We start from the raw sequence: 20,298 nt of genomic DNA, 5'->3' as shown, positions 1-20,298 counted from the left end.
ATTTTTAGCAATGGCGACCATGTTTGTTGATAGATCAAAACTTTGGATACAATTTATAAATTAGATACCCTAAGGAACATTCAGTTAAAGTTTGAAAGTATTTGGCCCAGTAGTTTCAGAGGAGAAGATTCTTGAAATAGTTTACGACGACAGACGACAGACGACGGACGACGACGGACGCCAAGTGATGGCATAAGCTCACTTGTCCCTTCGGGACAGGTGAGCTAAAAAGACTTTTAGCCAATGAATCTTGGTCTCAAATTTAATTCACATTTTTTTTAATAATTCATTTTATGCAAATAAACTAGACATTTATATGAAATGCATATGAATGCATCTAAAAAAATATTTATAATCTTTGTAAAATAAATTTGATACTTCTTATTAAATATACTTCATTACCGGTATAACTTATTTTCTTTTTTGTGTATTTTTCCCATTTTTTTTCATATTAAAGTTCAAGATATAAGAAAATCATTCACCAGGATAGTGTTTTTTAACCTACTTGGCCACAGGATGTTAGGTGTGGATTTATGTCCATTTACTTATATCAATATACTTATCAGCAAAAATAAACAAGGTCAATCTCACCTGCCAAAGTCATATTGTTTGCTTAATACCCTAACATAAACAGGCTTTAATAATATAATGGTTTCAAAATATCTAAAATAAATATGTCTTTATGAAATTCCATACAAATTCATTTCCTATTCTATTCTAATTTGGTCAAGTTATTAAAATAACTTATACAACATATAAATGATATTAGGATAATTGGATTTTAATTTTCCAAATGGTGTTTCTTACTGTAAAGGAAAGTTATCTAAAAGATATAGTCTTCGAGATTTTCATACAGTACTGAACAGTTTCAAAGCAAGTCCAACTTTGCATATTTTAAGCTCACAAAGTCAATCCTTATAGAATTTGAAAAGCATGCTAAATGTTCAGGCAAAATTTATATGAATTTAATATTAAGTTGTCTGTTCAACAGAACTAAAACATCTGTACTCAATCAGTTTAAATAATCAAAAATATGAATTTAAAGTTAAGTATAAAATACAACTTACGTGTTGATTTTTCTCTGACTTACTACTTCATTACACAGTCATGATAACAAGCATACATTTTAGAGAAGGTTAGATAACCCCATGCTGGGGAACAATCATGTGACCAAAATATTTATCAAACTTCAAAAGGAAGCTACATTTTGCAAAACCCGGTTGTCCTACTTTGAAATTTTGTTTGGGGTTAATTTGTCATATTTCTAGCTTATGAAAGGTCATGAGATCCGAAAATTAATTTAAACATTAGTTTTCCCAGGCAAGTATATTTGATTAAATATGATTCAGTGAGAATTATACATCATTATAAAAAATTTAAATTGCTATACATAGCATTTTATGACATTCAAATTACTATGAACTATGATATTATAATGACAACCATGTTCCGTAAACTTGAATCAAGATAAAGTTAAATGTTCATTTCATGTTCTGTTAGATTTTTCCTCTTAACATTAAGTTTGTCTTTAACTCATAAAAGTTAAGTCTGCAATGAAGCTATGATAAAATCTTAACAAAAATTTCTAAATGGTTCTGAAAATTTAATTTAACAAATCTAGAAACTCAGCATGAAGGGTCTGATACTAGTTTTAAATGCTTCAATTCCATCAAGCTAATCTAAGTTAAGCTCTTCATTACATTTTTCATAGCTGGATGATGATTTTCTTGTTCCTTAATTGACATTACCTCTATCATTAGATTAGATTTAATCAGGATAGCATTCTTTTTTATCACCACTACAAATAGTTTCCAGTAAAGAAACCTTTTATATTGACAAGTGACCAATGTCCTTTCAATGACAAATATAGTCTGTACATAATTGTAATATTTTATAACTAACTCTTTTGTTGACCAGTCTTTATTTCAATGTTTTGCTAGTTTATATTTTGGTGTCAAATTACAGGGGCTGATCAAGCCATTTAAAAAAAGGGGGGGGGGTCCCAACCAAGGACAAAGGGGTGGTTCCAGCTATATGTCCCCATTCAAATGCATTGATCCTCAAAAAAAGGGGGGTTCCAACCCAGAACACCCACCCTGGATCTGCCACTGAATTATATGTCACATTTGTCAAGTTTTAACGAACTACACAGATCAAACTTGTGCTATAATAAACTTGGATTAAAACACGTTTGACATTTGTCCTATAGTTGTTAATTTCTGTGTCATTTGATCTCTTGTGGAGAGTTGTCCCAGCGGCAATCATATCATATCTTCTTATCTTTATATTATGAATAGTCATTTTAGTGCTACAGAAAATGTTACTTTTAAATATTAAGCATTCTGACTTTTCAATGTTAAAGAAAATTAACCTGAATAATTTCAGCACTTCCATAAATAAATCAAAGCATTTATGCTTAGTAGCACATACACAGAAATAATTAATGGAGACATCTCAAGGAATGTGTTAAAACAATTAATGAACCAATTATACACATTACACAAATCTTAAGTGTGTTTACTATGTAAGGTATACTAAAACAAAGATTGTAATTATTCTCTGACATAAATATTTGGGAAAAACATGGCACTAAAAGTACAAAATGTATCTAAGTAAGATTTATAGCTTTAATTAGCGGACCTATCATGAAAATCAAGGCTTCATTTTAATATCTGGACTAACATTTATTTTATCGCCATTATAGTTTACTTTTTAGAAAGGTAGTTAGTCTTACCTGATAAACAAACAACATCTGAATTACGTAACAATGAAAATTTGCCCAGAGCTACAATAACAAACCGATGAATACATACATTCCTCAACACTTAACTATTGCAAAATATACACTCTCAAAACTGAACTATCCTTTAACCAATCTAGTAATTGTTTAGAGTTGGTGACAAAATTATGGCAATCGGTTCATACATGAAAATCAATACGTAACTTATTTGTCTGAACCAAAATCTCTTCTATCTGAGAAGAAAACATTATTAAATAATGCCTTCGCATGTCATACAAATCAACAAATATGCGAAAACCATTCCAACAAAAATCCATTAGACTGACATTTCAATTAAACTTTAGGATCCTATCTCTAACATTTTCTTAACTATTATCTAATAAAAACAATGCAAATTGCTGGCATTATCACATTTTACAGTTTCTGTCAAGTCGGCTTATTCAAATCAATTTCCTGGGAGCAGTTATCAGTTCTATTGATCAATATCATGCAATCAGATTACATAATTAAAATCTGTTTACCATTGAATATAAATAGACTGCAATATGGCTTCATTTGCAATACTGCAGATTTCTGAGTGCAATCTATAAATCACAATTGTTTGCAAGGCCTGCCTTTTTATATTACTTTACTCGAAGGTAGCATCTAAGTTCAAATAAATAACAACAGTCATAACTCCTGAAAAGCCACCATTGTTTATAATATTATCTTTGAGATGAAGATCATGGCACACATAAAACTGCTTTGTGATGCAAAACCCTTCCTTAGAAATCAATCATTTTATTGAACAGTGACAAAAACAAATTCTCAAACTGGAAAAAAAATACATCATGTCTTCTGGTTGGGAAACTTTGTTCATCATTTTCAGACAAGCAAATAACTTTACAACAGAATTATAAGAGTAAGTAAGCCGATTATATTACTGTGATGATATGTAGTAGTGTGACAAGACCTTAAATCACTTTCAAAAACATATTCCATACACGTCCTCTTATTTCTATATATGGTTAAGACAAAGTAATGCTTAAATATCCTAGACAGAAATAATAACATTAACATGAAGACAAAATAGAAAGGATAGCTATAAGCAGTCCCTGATGACAAGAAATGATATGAAGCAAACCAAAACAAAATCACATTACAAATTATAGAACTAGTAGCTGTAAAATGAAAAGAAATTCATCCCACACATTTTCTAATGCATTTTGTTATCTGATGCAGACTTATTCCCCATTTGTTCTGGAAAAATTCAATTTCATGGCTATATACCTGAAAAGCACCGATGGATCGACACAAAATCAAATAAATATTTTTTTATACCGGAGATTTTTTTTTATATCTAAATTACTCAAAAAGTTTTATTTTTTTGTGCACTTCTATGAATACAGGTACTCAACAATGCAAAATAAAATGAACTTTACCTAGATTACAAAAGTTGTTTCTACTTACCAATATGATATGGATGGATGTTCTCGTAAGGCACTTGTTGGAATCAGAGGTAACTTCTTTAATTCAGACCGTACACTTTCTTCACTGAAAAAACAAACATCAAATATCTCATTATTTGACAATTATTTTTCATTCAGAAAAACAAATTAAAAGAGACTTAGGGATACATCAATGAACTAGAAAAAAAAGAGACTGGAATTGTAGTTTTACCTACATTTCAAAGCATAATACAACAGTTGCACTTTCTACCAAAATTTACTGCACTAAAGACATGCAGACAGATGCAAATCATCCAGTAAATTTTTATTATATCAGATTTATCAGGGTCGTTGCTGATGTTTTTATTATGATTACAACCACCCTGACTATCAAGCATCCATGTGATAGAAGTTATCATACTAATAGATGTTGCTTCTAATAACTGAAGCTGATATATACATTCAATCATGTCTTTAATATAACTTTTCAAAAAAACAATATATCCATAGAGAAATTATATTATCTTATTTCTGAAATTCTCAGCAGTTGTAACAGTAGGAGATCATGTTATTCTTATGTTTTGGTATAAATTTAGGTTTCTTATATCTTGACTGACCTTGCCTATGAAAACAGATTAATGTAGGAATAGAACTTACATGAAGCTTTGTACAATATCAAGAATACTAAAAATAATTCTTCTGAAGCAAAGATAGGTGCATCAAAAATATATGTACAACTATTCTACATACTAGACTCTTTCCCTTTTGTCATCCAAATGATAGAAGGCTATAGCTATTAAAATGTCTTACTCAGGAAAATCTCCATAGGTTGCTTGTAAAACATAAGCTGCCAATTCAAATACAGTATCACTATCACATTCTATCTGGTCCTGTAAAAATAAATAATACAATGTATAGGATCAACTAATGTAACAAGTAACAAGTAATAATAAGTATAGGTTGAAGTTATATTCAAAGTATTGGTAACTGAGTAGATTTACTTATTTTCTTTTTTCTTAAGACCAACAGAAGTAAAACAAACTGTTAAAATTCATTAAGCATTTCCTAAATGTACTTTACTCAAATATGTTCACAGTCAATGATCTGAAATAATTCTGTGATGACTATTAAACTTCATAAATATATCTGACATCAGTGTTTTTGACCGAACAATTTACACTTGTAACTACGACTTAGTTTGGGCTATATTTAGTATCGCCTATAAACTTATAAGCCCACAATTTGTCATAGAAAACACTTCACTTTTGTACCAGTCACTACCTCTTGGTCCCAGAGAGAACAATGAATTTCATGTTAATGACCTCCAAGATATGGTCATTGTCCAATGATATATTCATATCAATCATTACTATGTAATTTTAAGATGTGTATGAACAAACAACCTACTGGTCAAACTGTCCTGCTATGTATGACATCATAAGATCCTAAACCGTAGAATAATGGGATTAATGTCACTAAAGATTCTAACTGATAAAATGTAACGATGAGATATCTTATTCTAAGACAGCAATAGCATAAAAATAAAAAACTTCCCAACCATAATCAACCTTTGTCTACAATGGTTGGTTTCATACTGTCATACTAGAGAAAATGCATAAATTGGCAAGCTACCATATGTTTTTAAAACTTTTTAAATGATTTAACTACATGTACGCAGAAGCCAGATAAATTTTATGTATAAATTGGAAACGGCCATTCTCTCAATTTGGACAAGATACGTTTGACTATATTCATGATCTTCAGTATGTTTTGTATCAATTTGTCTCCAGATCGGGAGACTGTCTCCATATATTGAAACTTTCTCCTGATTGGAGAATATTGCCTGGCTGAATAGAGACTCACTAAAACAACTGTAATATGCCAATGCTCTTATTGTGGAAAGAGAAATAATTCTTACCCGAAATATAAGTTGTTTTGCATTGAGATGAAATAATTCTACAGTTGCTGTGTCCCTGAGACTTGAAATAGAGTCTGCGTAAAACCTACAATAATTAAAACAACATTATGGCAATTGTCATGTAACTATTTTATAAAATGTCAACATTCTGTTTACAATATGTACAGCAAAATTGAATTATAGCTTTTTAGAATGGCAGGATTTGGAGTGAGATGTCGACAGGATTGTCAGTTTGATTGATAGCTAAGTTTTTTTGAAAATCCAAACTTTAAATCCAAATAACTTATGTCTGTTTATGAGCACAATGTTCATTCATTTGATCCAATATTTTTGGAATATCTTCTACCTTATTGATGGGGATTAACTTTAAATTAACAGATGTATGATTGAAACTTAGTGAACAATCTTTTGACCATATTTAGGATATGAATCCTCCTTGGTACTAGACCAATTTGTCATGACAGAATATTTTAATATGCATGCTTATTCAAAAGGTTACATTTCATACGAAAAAATCAATCTATTTGTAAACAATACTCTAGGAGCTGATCAGTCCTTGCTTTCACTGCTAAATGTTATATAATAAGTGGTGAAGTAGCAAACATTTATTTTGAAGTCTTCAGTTTGGATCAGACATTGGATCAAACAGATGAACTCCAGGATCAGACATGGGATCGAACAGATGAACTCCAGGATCAGACATGGGATTGAACAGATGAATTCCAGAATTAGACATGGGATCAAAAAGATTGAACTCCAGGATCAGACATGGCGTCAAACAGATGAATTTCAGGATCAGACATGGGATCAAACAGATGAACTCCAGCACTCAGCGCCAGGCAACATGACAATAAAACCATTTTTTTTATGGGAAATGGTAGCTTTCCTTTCCCTTACTTTTTCACAAGCAAGAAATTTTTCCAAATTTTCCAAAGTATGCAAGAAATGTCACTTAAACTGCCTTTCAATTAACAAATTCAAATATAAAACCAGATTTCAAGTAAATGCAAAATATTCATAAATTATTTCATGATCCTACCAGAATTTAAATCAAGAAAAAAATGCAAGTATAATTTTAAGAATTATTATCTATACATGTACATCCCATTAGCTATCAGGTGTTTCATTAACAAATGGGTTTTAATAAGTCAACTACAAATCTTTTTTAGATAATAAACTAGGCCATACAGTGACCTATAGTTGTTTACTTCTATGGTCTCTGTTGGACAGTTGTTTCATTGGCAATCACACCACATCTTCTTCTTATTATAAAAATGGTCCTCTTCTTAAATCTCTTAAGTGAATACATCAAAATGAACTGGACTGCTACAGAATAACTCTAGGATAAAGTTGCATACACAAGTATCCTTTACAACCAACAATATCAGGTAATCAATTTATCTTTTCCCCTTTCTACAGTTGTGTGTTCCCCCTTAAATCAATTCAATAATTTGTCACCTCCCCTTAATATTATGACTGTCAAATGTTTAGCAATCAACATTCATACCACAACTAAAATTTAGGTTTGTGGTTAATAATACTTGTTATAAACTTCATGTCTCCTGTTATGCATTTTTATATAAACAAACTGCCTACATATATCCTGGTATATTTAAGTACAAGTGTACTCACCTGACAGAAAAATTGAGTGTCAATATCCCAGTTTTTCTTGGAAAATCATGTTCTAAAACTTTTTTGTCTAAATTTAACCAATTACTATGACCCCTGAAAAGATACAATTATAAACAATCAACATACTCAGAGTTATCTGAAACAAACATAGTTTAATGAATTGAATGGATTTGAGAAAAAGCTGGAGGAATCTGTACATTACTGATTGATTGATTGATTGATTGATTGTGTTTAATGCCACTTCTATCACTGTTGTCTATATTGTGGCGTCCATTTTTTTTGGTGGAATCTGTGAAATTTTGGATGAGTTTTGTCTTTTTTTTTCGAGCCATGTCACATTTACAGAAAATGTGATGTGAATGACCACAAGAACACATGATGACAGAAGTAATTTCTATATGTCATTTCAGCTTTTAGTCAGGCATGTAGTGTAAACATCATAGGAACAGGTGCTTTGTAAAATACTTAAAAAAGCTTACTTTCGATTCATTATTATTTGTTGATGATTTTAAGCAGACTTACGAAAAACCAGGAAATCAAACATTCAAAAATCAAAGAAAATACAATTTTTCCCAATCCACAAAAATAAATGAATTCATGGTATATTGATGTAAAAAAAAGCCTTATACGAAATCACAGTAAAATGACAATTGTCAGATGTACATGTTTACTCATTTAAAATATGAAATCTTATAATGTAATGACTCAGGATTTTTTTCTCTCCACAGGTTACCTACTCTATGGTAGGACATCCTGGTACTAATGGTCAAGGTAAATAAGAAGAATCAAGCATTCAATCAAGCCTTCAATTTTGGGGAAATTAACTGTTTTATGTTACATTGTATCTATAAACGCCAAAGTCATCAGAAAACAGTAAACTACCCCCCCCCCCTCCCCAAATTGCACCTTTCATATTATTTTATTTTACTTTTTTTGGCTGCCCTCACTTGACCAAATACAAGGAAGGATGTCCTAACCACAGAAAAAAGTAATCTGCCAGAAATTAATACATAATCAGGAATAAAAAATCGATACATTTTGTAATATGAAAATAGTCCACAGGATGGTATACATGCAATATTTGGAGAATACAGCAAACAAATAATGCTTTTGTTTTTTTCCTTTGAAATATCATTATAGGAACCTAAAGTGAAACCTATATGTACTAAATCATTAATGTTTATGTGTTTATAAGAACAATACGCTAACAGCAAAGGTGTGTAGTTGTTTTACATGTAGTCCATATTTAATCATCCATTGATCTCTAGTTTTTCTAACATTATTTATGTGAAAATAACACCTACATTAATATATATAATCATTATTTACTCTTCAATGATTTTATGAATTATTGCAATAAATTCTCCATTCCTATTACTACACCTTGCGGTAACAAGTCTAACAGAAACTAAGATCAATCAGCCATAATGAATATGGTATTAAATCCTAGCAAATTACTCCTAGTGTAAACAGGGATAGGTAAATCCTCATTCAATATCATATATACATGCATAGTAAGTACAAGGTTTACACTTGAAAATAAGTCATTAATAAAAAACTCCAGTCCCCTCTAAAAAGTTCTAATACATGTATAAAAAAGTTTTGATTCAATAAAACTGCTGTATGTAACCATATTTTACTAAAAGCAGATTGGGATATTGTATGTGTTCAAATAAGAGAAACTGAAATTTTTATTTTGAAATTAAAAAAAAATAAATTAGTCCAAGATTTTTTTAAGTATTCAATCTTGATAGTAAATTGAATGAGTCCCTTAGTACATTAATTAACCTGAACAACCTCTAACCCATTATATCCAGACAAATTACATCCTACATGACAGCCTATAAAAGTGTCAGAAGACAAACACGTAATTGAAATCATATATTTTCATGTTCAGACATCAAAATTTACAGTAAGATCATCCATAGACAATTAGAATTAAAAAGATTGATCACATACCTTTAGTGAGTTAACCAATCCTTTGAATTTTGATAGATCCTATACTTCCTAATAGATCATGAAATTTTACAACCATGCGATTTCTTCCAATTAAAAAATCTTTCCTGATAACTTTAAAATATTTGCAAGTATGTAAAATATTTTCTTATCCGTTAAGTACAATCCTAAATCCATCTATACAAACAAATCTGTGCTTTAAAAAGTGAATTATGACGACTTGAGAATTAGTCACCTCAATACACAAAATCAAATTTATGTCTTCTCAGCCCTTTAAATTTTTCGAAACTACATGCTAGTTTTTGATTTCGGGTTAATCTTGGGACAATAAACAAAAGATTTGCCAAATCTGCCACCCACTACTACATGTACATGCCTGATAGACTTGGCTTAATGAATAGACATGTTATATAGCTAATTGTTGTCAAGATATATTTTGTTGATGAAGCTTATCTATTTAATATCTTGTAGTATATAAAAAGGCCCTTGATTGGAATAATAAATATTCTTATTCTTATAAAATATGTCACAATCCCTTCATAAACACACAGAGAACCTATAATGTTTGAATGCTCTTACTACAGTTATCTTTTTACTAAACTTGACGTAAATGACTATGTTTTTTGTTCAAATGCAGCATACTCACCAAAGAGAATTTTTCAATATTTCCACTGATAAATTTAAGTACGTGTTTGTTACAAAAAAGTCATAAACAAATGGTTATACTTGATGGTGATAGATTATTTCTTACAATACATCATTTGTCCATGTGCTCCCTCAGGCATTTAGGTGTACCATGGCACACAGGTCATGTGATACAAACTTTGGTAGGAAGGATGTGTATTCACCAAAAAAATGATTGATAGCCAAAAGGTGATACAAATACAAAAACAAATATCAACAAAAACAATAATCAACAAAGCAAAAAACTTTTTGAACATGAACTATAAATTTTACATGATACTCACACCAACCTTTAAAATAAATCCAAAGATAATAAGGAATTAAATGTTTGCCTTTGAAATTTTGCTAAGTACTTTAAATAGAGAAAATTCTTCATATATGACACTGTAACGGATACTTAAGAAAAATATTTGTGGTTTCTTGACATAAGCCACATTATATAAAATAACATTTCTCTTTTAAAGTATATTGCGGATTTCACAAATGAAGATAAAATGCTGAATACAATATAATGTGAACATGCTAGAATGGGTCTAAGTAGTGTGCCTTTTTACAATCAAATTGAACATTATAAAAAGTGATGTTAGGCCCCTGACTCAGGGGACAAACGATTAGGAGAGAGTTGGAGTTAAAATATTAAATCATTTCATCATATGAAGAACTTTGAGCTTGTAGCTGATTTCAATAATTGCAAATATTCTTTGGTATAATTGTATCTTATTTGTTTTGTTTTGTTTGTTTTTGTTTGTACTTGTTTGTAATGTTTGTCAATACCATTATTTTGACATATGTCGATTTATGTTTTTTGGTATTTGGAGAATTTGGTGTTGATAAAAGGTCTCATATAATTATGCCTCTGCTTTATAATTCACAACTTTTATAGACTTTGACAATTAAGACATTGACACATTCATAGAATATAATGCACTCTAGATGCAGGTACTTTTTGCTGTTTGTTTGCTGTCTTAAGGATAAATACCCAACATGCATATTATGATTATATTCATTGGAACTGACAGCACTTAATATTGAAGGAATTCACATTGTAGTACAAAAAGGATGTATGTCGAGATCATACACTGAAATGATCGGCCTACTTTATTGATCATGATTTAAGTAATTGCAGATCTTTAGAATCATTAGGTTTTACTACAAATATCACACTTACTAACATTATCAAGGATCCATGAAAATGAGGTCAAGGTCAGATGATCCTTGTCATATGAAGATGGACACCTTGCAATTATTCCATTAGTTGACATTTTGCTTATAGTATCTAAGAAATTTTAAACACTGATCACTCATCCTTGCATCCCCATTTCCATTGTCAATTGTAATGGATAAAAGGTCTGACAATCCTTGTCTGACAGACATATAGAACTTGAAATAATTTTATATACCAAGTATAGTTGTACTATCACTCATAAGAACAGAGAAATCATGTGTAAAAGTCCAAGGCAACTGACATTTACCAGAGGGAAACTTTAGAACATAAGGTAACTGTTGAATTAACACCCCTATGTCTTACATTTTACAGCATCCTCATAAATTTTACTCAACAAAATCCTAAAAAGATAAATTTTTATTGATATGAGTAACGAACCCTGACAAAATTATTTTAAAGCAAGCATTTTGAGGGTTCTGTTATGCAATAATATGTCCGTACAGCAGGAACTTTGGATGAGTTTCTACTTAGTATTTGATGAATTAACATTCATAACAATTTAAATTGGCAAAGAACTATGTTCTTTTGAATTGCATTTTATCATTTATTGGAGTAAAACATTTATTGAAAAATGTCAATATTTTCAACTATTGCTACAAATCCAACTCATCCCCTGAAAAATCAAGGTGTTTTTTCTCTCCTTCCAACAACTTATATTTCAATGTAATTTTCTGCTTCAATGGTCACTTTATCCCAAATATCTAATTAATTATTGTATTGCCTCTACAACAAAAAAGACTACTTCTAATAACCATTAATTTGTTTTTCATATGCCAAATCACTTTATTTAACAGTCATTCACTTTCAACATGCAAAACTCACTAAAAATGTTAACAGTTATATGCACATTAATGAACTCTTAAAGTGGATTTCAGTTATATGTATCATGTTTTTGAGTATGAGATAAGGCTGACAGAGTTACTTCCCATGTATTACTTTATGATATAAGTGATAATGAATTGTCTCCCTTTCAATGGACAATAAATATCATAACATTAAAAATACTTACGTATCATCTGTAAAATTTATTCCAAAATATTCTTTTTCTTTTAATTTGAAATGGGAGGAAACTAAATCTAAAAGTTCTCTTGTGTAAAGTTTTGGCTAAAAATAAACAAAAATAAATATATCAATACTAAATAAAACTTCATTTGATATAATTTGGATTATTACAGAAAATTGCTTCATATTTAAAAGGATTAAGGAATTCTATTATAAAGACAGATAAATAATCTGATTCATTGCAGTTCTATAAGTATTACAGATCATTTATACTTTTCAAATTAAATGTTATAGGCTAGCATGTCATATATATAAAGGCTTGTGGAGAGTTGTCTCATTGGCAATCATACCACATCTTCTTTTCTATATTTTCTGCAGGGTTTGTTACTCGTGCTGTGAGGATTCAGTAGAATGTGTGTCCGTGCCTGTAGTGTATGCCCTTATATTTTTACAGTTAGAGTTTTTTTTTGCTTGTGAGAAAGCTGTCTACTTATTCTATTATCATGATTAATGTCCTATTTCTTACACTGATTTTTTCTGTGTCATTTTGGTTTCTTGTGGAGATTTGTCTAATTGGCAATCATACCACATCTTCTTTTTTTATATTAACAACCATGCTTTGACAGAAAATTGTCAACAAAGAAAATCTGATTGATAGATGAATGGCAAACTAAAGTGAGAGAGCAGGAACCAATTTTGGGAGGTATGTATGAACAGATGGACAAGGGTTAAACTTAATGCCTCCTCTGCTACAGTGGGGTCATAAAAAGGAATCAACAGAGCCATGAGAATCCTCACACTCCTAGAAGATTTCACCTTGAAATAAGATTACATGAAATCATTAAAATTTATCTGAAACACTTTAAAAGTTTTATTCTTTATAAGCTCTAACCAACTTTATAAGTCAAAACCATAGTAACTGAAATCAATTATATAATATTAAAATTATAACCATTAAATAAACTAATTTTTTCTACTGGTTCCTCAATTATGAAAGTATAAAGTAATAATGCCAGTTTAAAGCTGTCTGATTGGAGGTGAACAAATCATTATATTGTGTGCTACCTTAAATCACTGATAAAAATAATCCATTTTAAACTAAATACCAATACTGAGGCAGAACTATCACAGAAAACCAATTATACTGGATTCAATACAGTATAGCTGACTGTACAGTCTTTTGAGTAACATTACCTATATCTTTTACGTTTCAACAGTCTCAACAGTAAAGACTTGTAGACCAAATAAACACTGTTTTAACAAACAACTAATTCATCACTCATAGCCAATAAGTCTGGTTATTATCATTGCTTCACAAATGAATTTCTAACTGCCTTTGAGTATTTATAATAGATAGGTTTCCATGAAAACCTAAACATTAATAGTTACCTGAATGAGTAGGTCTAATCTCCTTTCATCTGGTAATACTATTTGACTTTTCCTCCCTTCATTCATCTGCAAAATAAACAAATATTCATTACTACAGGGTAATTACTTTTTTATTACATGTAGACAACTTTATTAAACTTTGTACCTATTGTGTTTCTCTAAAATATTGTCTAATATTGTGCATGCTCTATTGCAATTGTCAGCCAATTGATTTGAAAACAAACATATTTTTGTTGTTGAATAATTTGCCAAGTAGGTGGTTATATTTTTTACAGTTCCTGTTTTATTTATTCAAAACTTTTTTTATCGACTTGGGTCTTACAGAATTTGAGTGCTTGATGTATTTGTGGCCTTTTATGTCTTTTGGTTATTTGAGGAATTGGGTTATTTGAGGAATTGGGTAACTGCCTTATTCAAAGCACACTTCACATCTCTTTTTATTCATATTCTGTAGCAGACATTATTCTTTTAACCCTTATATCTTTAAAGGGAACTAATGCAACATACTTGTTTTGATGGCAGAAACATTGATAAATATTAATGGTATAGGGGAAATAACTCTAATTGATTGTTATTCAAGCTGTTTTCTTTGTAAAGATGTACATCTAATTTTAATATGAAAGGTTTCACAAATAAAACATGTTCCTGTTAAAATGTTAAAAAAATCAACTTATAATGCAACAATGAAGCTGTTTCTCAGTGCACTTCCCTAAAATGCCTAAAGTAGACGTAATTTCATGCTAACAGGATAATAGATCCAGTTACCATACTTAAAACGATTTCCTGTCGATTGGCCTTTTCTTGTTAAACTACTTTTAATAAGGAACAAAGAACAGAGTTTATATATTACAAAGTTCTAAAACAAATACTGCATTTGTTATTGCATAGTGTTACAGTTTTTAAGACCTATAATAAATAATAACAGTAAATAACTTGTAGGGTTTAATGTCTATCTTATAGGTATATCTTCTATGGTATGAGAGTGACACATTTTTGTCTTTTACTGTGTACATTTTATAAGATCTATCATTTCTGACAAAAGAGTCTACATATGCATCAAGATTATACGTTGGATTCAATTATCTTCATTACAGCAAAACAGTAATCTTAATCTTTGTATCTTCTATCATGGTATAGTACTGCCTGAACTGATTTTATTTTGGTGCATTCAGAGATTCTTTGTAAAAACCCTTAAAATACAATATATTCTACTTATGTGAGAAATGCTATGACAACACCATAAAAAGACCTGAAAGATTCTTATTCTATAATTTAATTTAAACCAATAGAATTTGGACTTAAACATATTTCGGATGCTATAAAAACCAATCAGCAACATTTATTAGAAGCAGTACATTGAAAAAAGACAAGACATTGATAGTATTGTGGTTGCTCAATTTACTTCATAGTGTGACTACAACTTTGACAGAAATAAAGAAGGAAATATACATTTTTGTATGTTTGCTCCTTAAAGTCATAAGACATAAAAAAAAAAAAAGTCACATTGCTAAGACGCAAGACTCATGAAACTATTCTTAATTTTAGATTTTTTACTCCATATTCCCTGAATGTATGGATCATAATGTATAGACAGTTTCAAGACAATTGGCAATGTTGACTGTTTTGGTCTCGGTTTTGGTAGACAATTCTTACAATTACTCAATGAATCAATCTAATTAAATGTTTCAGATTTATCTGTTAATTTCATCATTAACAGCAGAAGTCACTACAACACTACAATATATCATGTCATAAAGAGCATGTTCATTTGAAAAAGATTGATTTGCAACTGAATTCATTATATTTTAATATTTATAAACATTCATAAGGCAATTGCTTCAAAAATAATTCTTTGTTTTCTAATTTTTATAACACATCATCTTCTGCAAAATACTCTGCAATCACCATCAATATAATCTATTCTATTTATTGATACTTCTGTCACGAAGCTGAAAATATATTGAATGGAACTAAACTCATCTGTGTCCCCACACTATGCTTTGAAATAAAACAAATGAATCCAGCAGTTTATCTGACAGAAACATCTGTCACAGAAACAAGTTCATGTATCTAAATAGAATTTTATATCAACAATTTCCTAAACTGTTTACAGTGATTACTTCATTATCTCTACTTTTCTCTTGAATGATTATGTTCAGACTTCATTACAAATTATGCAATAAACAATACAATTTCTGAAGAGTACAGTGACTGCTATTAGTGGATTTCTCAATTGCTGATGAGGCAAGTACGACAAGTGTGAGGAAGTCATTGCATGTTGAGGGCTACCATCTAAATGACACCAATTATATATTATATCATATCCACTTCACAATTCAAACGTATTTGGATGATAACATGTTAACCTAGACCAATGAATTTCAATCCCAATAAGATGGTAAAGCAAAAGTGGTCAATATAAGCATTATTTTATGTGGATACAAACTTCTTGGGCAAATAGCACCTTACAAAATTGAATGTCTAGATATGACAGTCCATTAATGTGTCCAGACAAACCAGTATGGCTCGGAATTTTAACAAACACAGATGACTTAATATTGTTTAATCTTAGTCATCATTCACAATTTATTTCATGTCTTTTGTTTTGTTGAGTTTGGTCTCATGGCAAGTGAAAGTCTCCAAGATACAATGAATCATATGCAATCTCATTGCAATCTTGATGCACTTTCATAATCATTTATAACATTACAAAAATTTATGATTCCAGACTGCCAAAAAACCAAAATATCAAAGAAACAAATGTGAAATAATACAGATAAAACAATTACTGCATATTTTACATGTGTTGGTGCATTGTATGCATGTTTAAAATGGAGGTTCTCCAATTACCCCAGTTGTGAAATTCTTTTGTGAAGTATTACATAATTATTTTTGATCATATCATGACTGGGTGTTACAAAACATCTGCTTCTGTTAAATGTTTATTATTGTGACCTAACATGCAGGGCTATGATCCTGCCAAAATGAATATTCACTGATAGCAAATTTTGTGGTTTGAACAAAACAGATTTTTACGATACATGGATAAATATTGCATGTAAATATAAGCCTTGTTATAGGAGTAATACTACTCTCAAATTCTAGGACAATGCATTATACTTCAAATCAAAACCTTTAAGTAAAAGGTTAACAAATTGTACACACACTGACCCTTAGGTTGATCAGTTTATTAATCATTAACTAAATTAATTTGAAAATATCTTAAAGTACTCAAACAATAATGCACACACTGAAATATCATGTTGCTTCAATGATCATGTTTGAACATATGTTGAAAACCTAAACAACTGCAGGTATATCATAAACTTACAGTACCATTAAATGAAGTCAAGATCAGAAAAAACCCTGCAAGACTACATGTACAGCACCAAATATAATTGACATATTGTTCAAGTATCTTTGAAACAGACATAACAACTAAAATTATTTTTAATCAATGAGAATGGAAATGAGGTCAAGGTCAGATCAACCCAGCTGGCAAACCAAAGCGTCCACTTTAAAATCATTCCATAAACTAAATATAGATTTTGCCGCTCTATTGGAATAAAAATAAGTATAGAATTATGCCATTTTTGTTTTAGGTATACTGACTTTATCAACACAATTATAAAGTTAGCCATATTCAATTCAGTTTATAGTAACAAAGATGAAATAAAAATAGTTTGCCACATTTCAACAATGATTGTAAGAACAACCAAAAATTCTTGTACATAAAAGGTCATGCAAGAAGGTATATCAAAAGATAAGCTGTTTGTTTTTACTGAGTATTACTTACACTTACTTTAATGTAAAGTAATAAGTTCATCCTTTAAAATGAAATATTCCAATTAAAACAAAGTATACAAATTATAAAAAAATGGCATCTGACCACTTTAGAGAAAAACCTGACATTGGTCAGCTACAAAATCACCTTTGATTTCAATTAAACACACTCAAAGCCATCAAACCAAGAAAATCTCACCTTAACTAGCTTCCAGCTGTAGACTTGACAACGAATCACAAAAAGTTTGACTTCACACCTAAACAAACAATAAGAAATCTATCTTCCTCTATCATCCATCTCACACACACAGAAGATACTTAACAATGCTTCATTACAACAGTACAGACTGGCTTCCTAATTGTTTTCATTTATAAACCCATTGATTTGTATATTATGTTCACCTAAACAATATTACATTAAATATTCATTGATTTATAGATGCTATGGTCATCTGGGTACAATATCTTTAAAGGATAATATCTGTAACAATCAAATAGCCATTCTTTGGACCCTGTCCAGCTGCTTTTACTACTTAAATGTTCTATACAGTAGACACATTACTTAATCCTTTTCCATACATTTAGTAATAAAATGATTTCATATTTGAATCTTTAAGTACATGTGAATTCTTATATATGTAGTTCTTAGCAAATGAGTCAACTTTTCTCTGAAACATGTTTTTAAAACTTCTTGACATTCAATTGTTATGCTTCTCAGCCTGAGGGTGATTACTTAGGGATAGAAGTTTTTGGCACAGTTCTGCTTATAGTCCTTCTGAAAATTTTCCCTATTCATGAAAGTGTTCTTGCAGTGACAGAGAATATTTAATGACAGAGAAATTTAAGAACAGAAAGTCATGACAATTGGTCACATTACCCCACTTGAGTTAAAACTAGAGACTCTAAGGAGCCTTTGTCTCTTACGTGGATCTACATGTATGTACAGTCTTCCCACTGAACCACAGGCCCATCAGCCCAATGTCTACATGCAAAAAGAACTAACTGAATTTGTAATTAAATTGAGCTTCAGACCACTGGATTCATGATTATCATGAAGACTGAATGCACCTTCAACAATAACAACATGCATTGTTAAGTAGACTAGAATATTATAGACTAAGTCTAAAATCTCTTTTTTATTGACCATAACTTGTTGGTCACAGATTCTATTATCTATACTTTTTGTACAATACAAAAAAAAGGGTAAAAATTGTGATTTATGGAAAATAATGAATCCTATAAGGATTTGCCTGACAATTTTGGGCTATGTTGACATGTTTGTAGATCATGTCCTGTTGATCATGTTTACTTTTTGAATATATTATCTATCTTTCATAGTTAAAGCAATATAAGCCTTTAAAATCAGGTAAGAGGCAATAAAAGCAAAAGAAAATATATTCATAAGGGCAATAACTCCTATTAAGAGTTGACTGAATATTTGGGCAATGTTGACTTATTTGTAGAACTTTTTCACTGTATCTATAATAGTTTTTTTTTAAATAAAAGGAACAAAAAGGGGGACCCCCCCTAAAGTTAATAACTATCGTAAGAAGTTGTGCAACAGATTTGATAAAATACAGAATCTAAATCTCAACATTCTGCACATTTCACTATCTGACAGATTTTTTTTAACATATAGCTTTTTTCAAGATAAGAGACACAGGTAAAGAGAGCTAAACAACGTACATTATTTCAAAGATGTAGGTACATATACTTAGAACACAAACTGCATGCAGCATAAAACTTCTGTACCATACTTCCTGAATAACATCAAGTTTTATGCAACATTGAGCCAGTGAAAGTGATGTTGATTACCTGTAACACCTGATGTATGTTTCTCCAGGTGTTGAGAGATGAAGATCTTTTATAAAGCAGGTGGAAACTAGTAGCTAGCTTATTTTCTAAAGTTAATCAATTCTCAAGATGTAAAAAGAAAAAAATAATTATTCTTTTAGAAGTAATATCTTCAACTTCAAAATAAGATATTGGATACTCAGATTTCCGACTCTCATTTATTAATGACACTCTCTGTGATTGTATGTAATGTATTTGTAAATTCATGATTAAAATTAAGACAAAATGGATTAGAATTTTCTATACATGTTCTTCAGCATGCAAACTGCTATGAACATAGACCAAGCCTTTAGATCTTAAAGTATTGTCAATTTCTACTTGCATATAAAACTACCGGTACATGGGATATTGACCAATGTGGGTTTTGAAATGGGTACCTAAAATAAAACCTTTTCCAAAATCCTGATGAATCATTCAAATGAGAACACCCTAATATTGTTTGTACTAGCTAGTAGAAGTCGGAAGTCCAGTCAATTGCAAGATCTGTCATAAATTTCAAAATACTTATGAAACCTTATATATATCGAAAGGACCAATACTGTTATAGCAGTTCTTCTTAACAGCTTCAATCTTAAAAATCTTCTTTCAAATACTATTCTTATTCAATACTAAAAATTCATTTTTACAAATTCTGAACTGCATCTTCTCAAATGGTTATATAGCACCTAGAATCGGTAAGTCAACTGGA

At 30.2% G+C, this 20,298-nt stretch overlaps 1 protein-coding gene across 27 annotated transcripts in view; it reads right to left on the bottom strand.

Moving 5' to 3' along the window:
• LOC139492277 (FERM domain-containing protein 4A-like) overlaps positions 1-20,298 on the bottom strand; it is a 75,916-nt gene that overhangs the window by 34,781 nt on the left and 20,837 nt on the right. For all 27 annotated transcript variants that reach the window (XR_011656819.1, XR_011656822.1, XR_011656827.1 and 24 more), the window contains exons 2-7: positions 13,974-14,039; positions 12,592-12,686; positions 7,718-7,810; positions 6,086-6,170; positions 4,978-5,057; positions 4,190-4,273 (exon numbers count right to left, since the gene is read on the bottom strand). Coding sequence is in view for 16 of the 27 variants with exons in the window: in XM_071280557.1 (XP_071136658.1) it covers positions 4,190-4,273; positions 4,978-5,057; positions 6,086-6,170; positions 7,718-7,810; positions 12,592-12,686; positions 13,974-14,039 (503 nt within the window). In the remaining 11 variants the exon portion in view is untranslated. The remainder of the gene's footprint in view (positions 1-4,189; positions 4,274-4,977; positions 5,058-6,085; positions 6,171-7,717; positions 7,811-12,591; positions 12,687-13,973; positions 14,040-20,298) is intronic.

This window comes from Mytilus edulis, chromosome 1 (assembly GCF_963676685.1).
Source record: "Mytilus edulis chromosome 1, xbMytEdul2.2, whole genome shotgun sequence".
Lineage (NCBI taxonomy): Eukaryota > Metazoa > Mollusca > Bivalvia > Mytilida > Mytilidae > Mytilus > Mytilus edulis.
The sequence above is the reverse complement of the archived record's forward strand: the minus strand, read 5'-3'. Positions and strand labels throughout refer to the sequence as shown.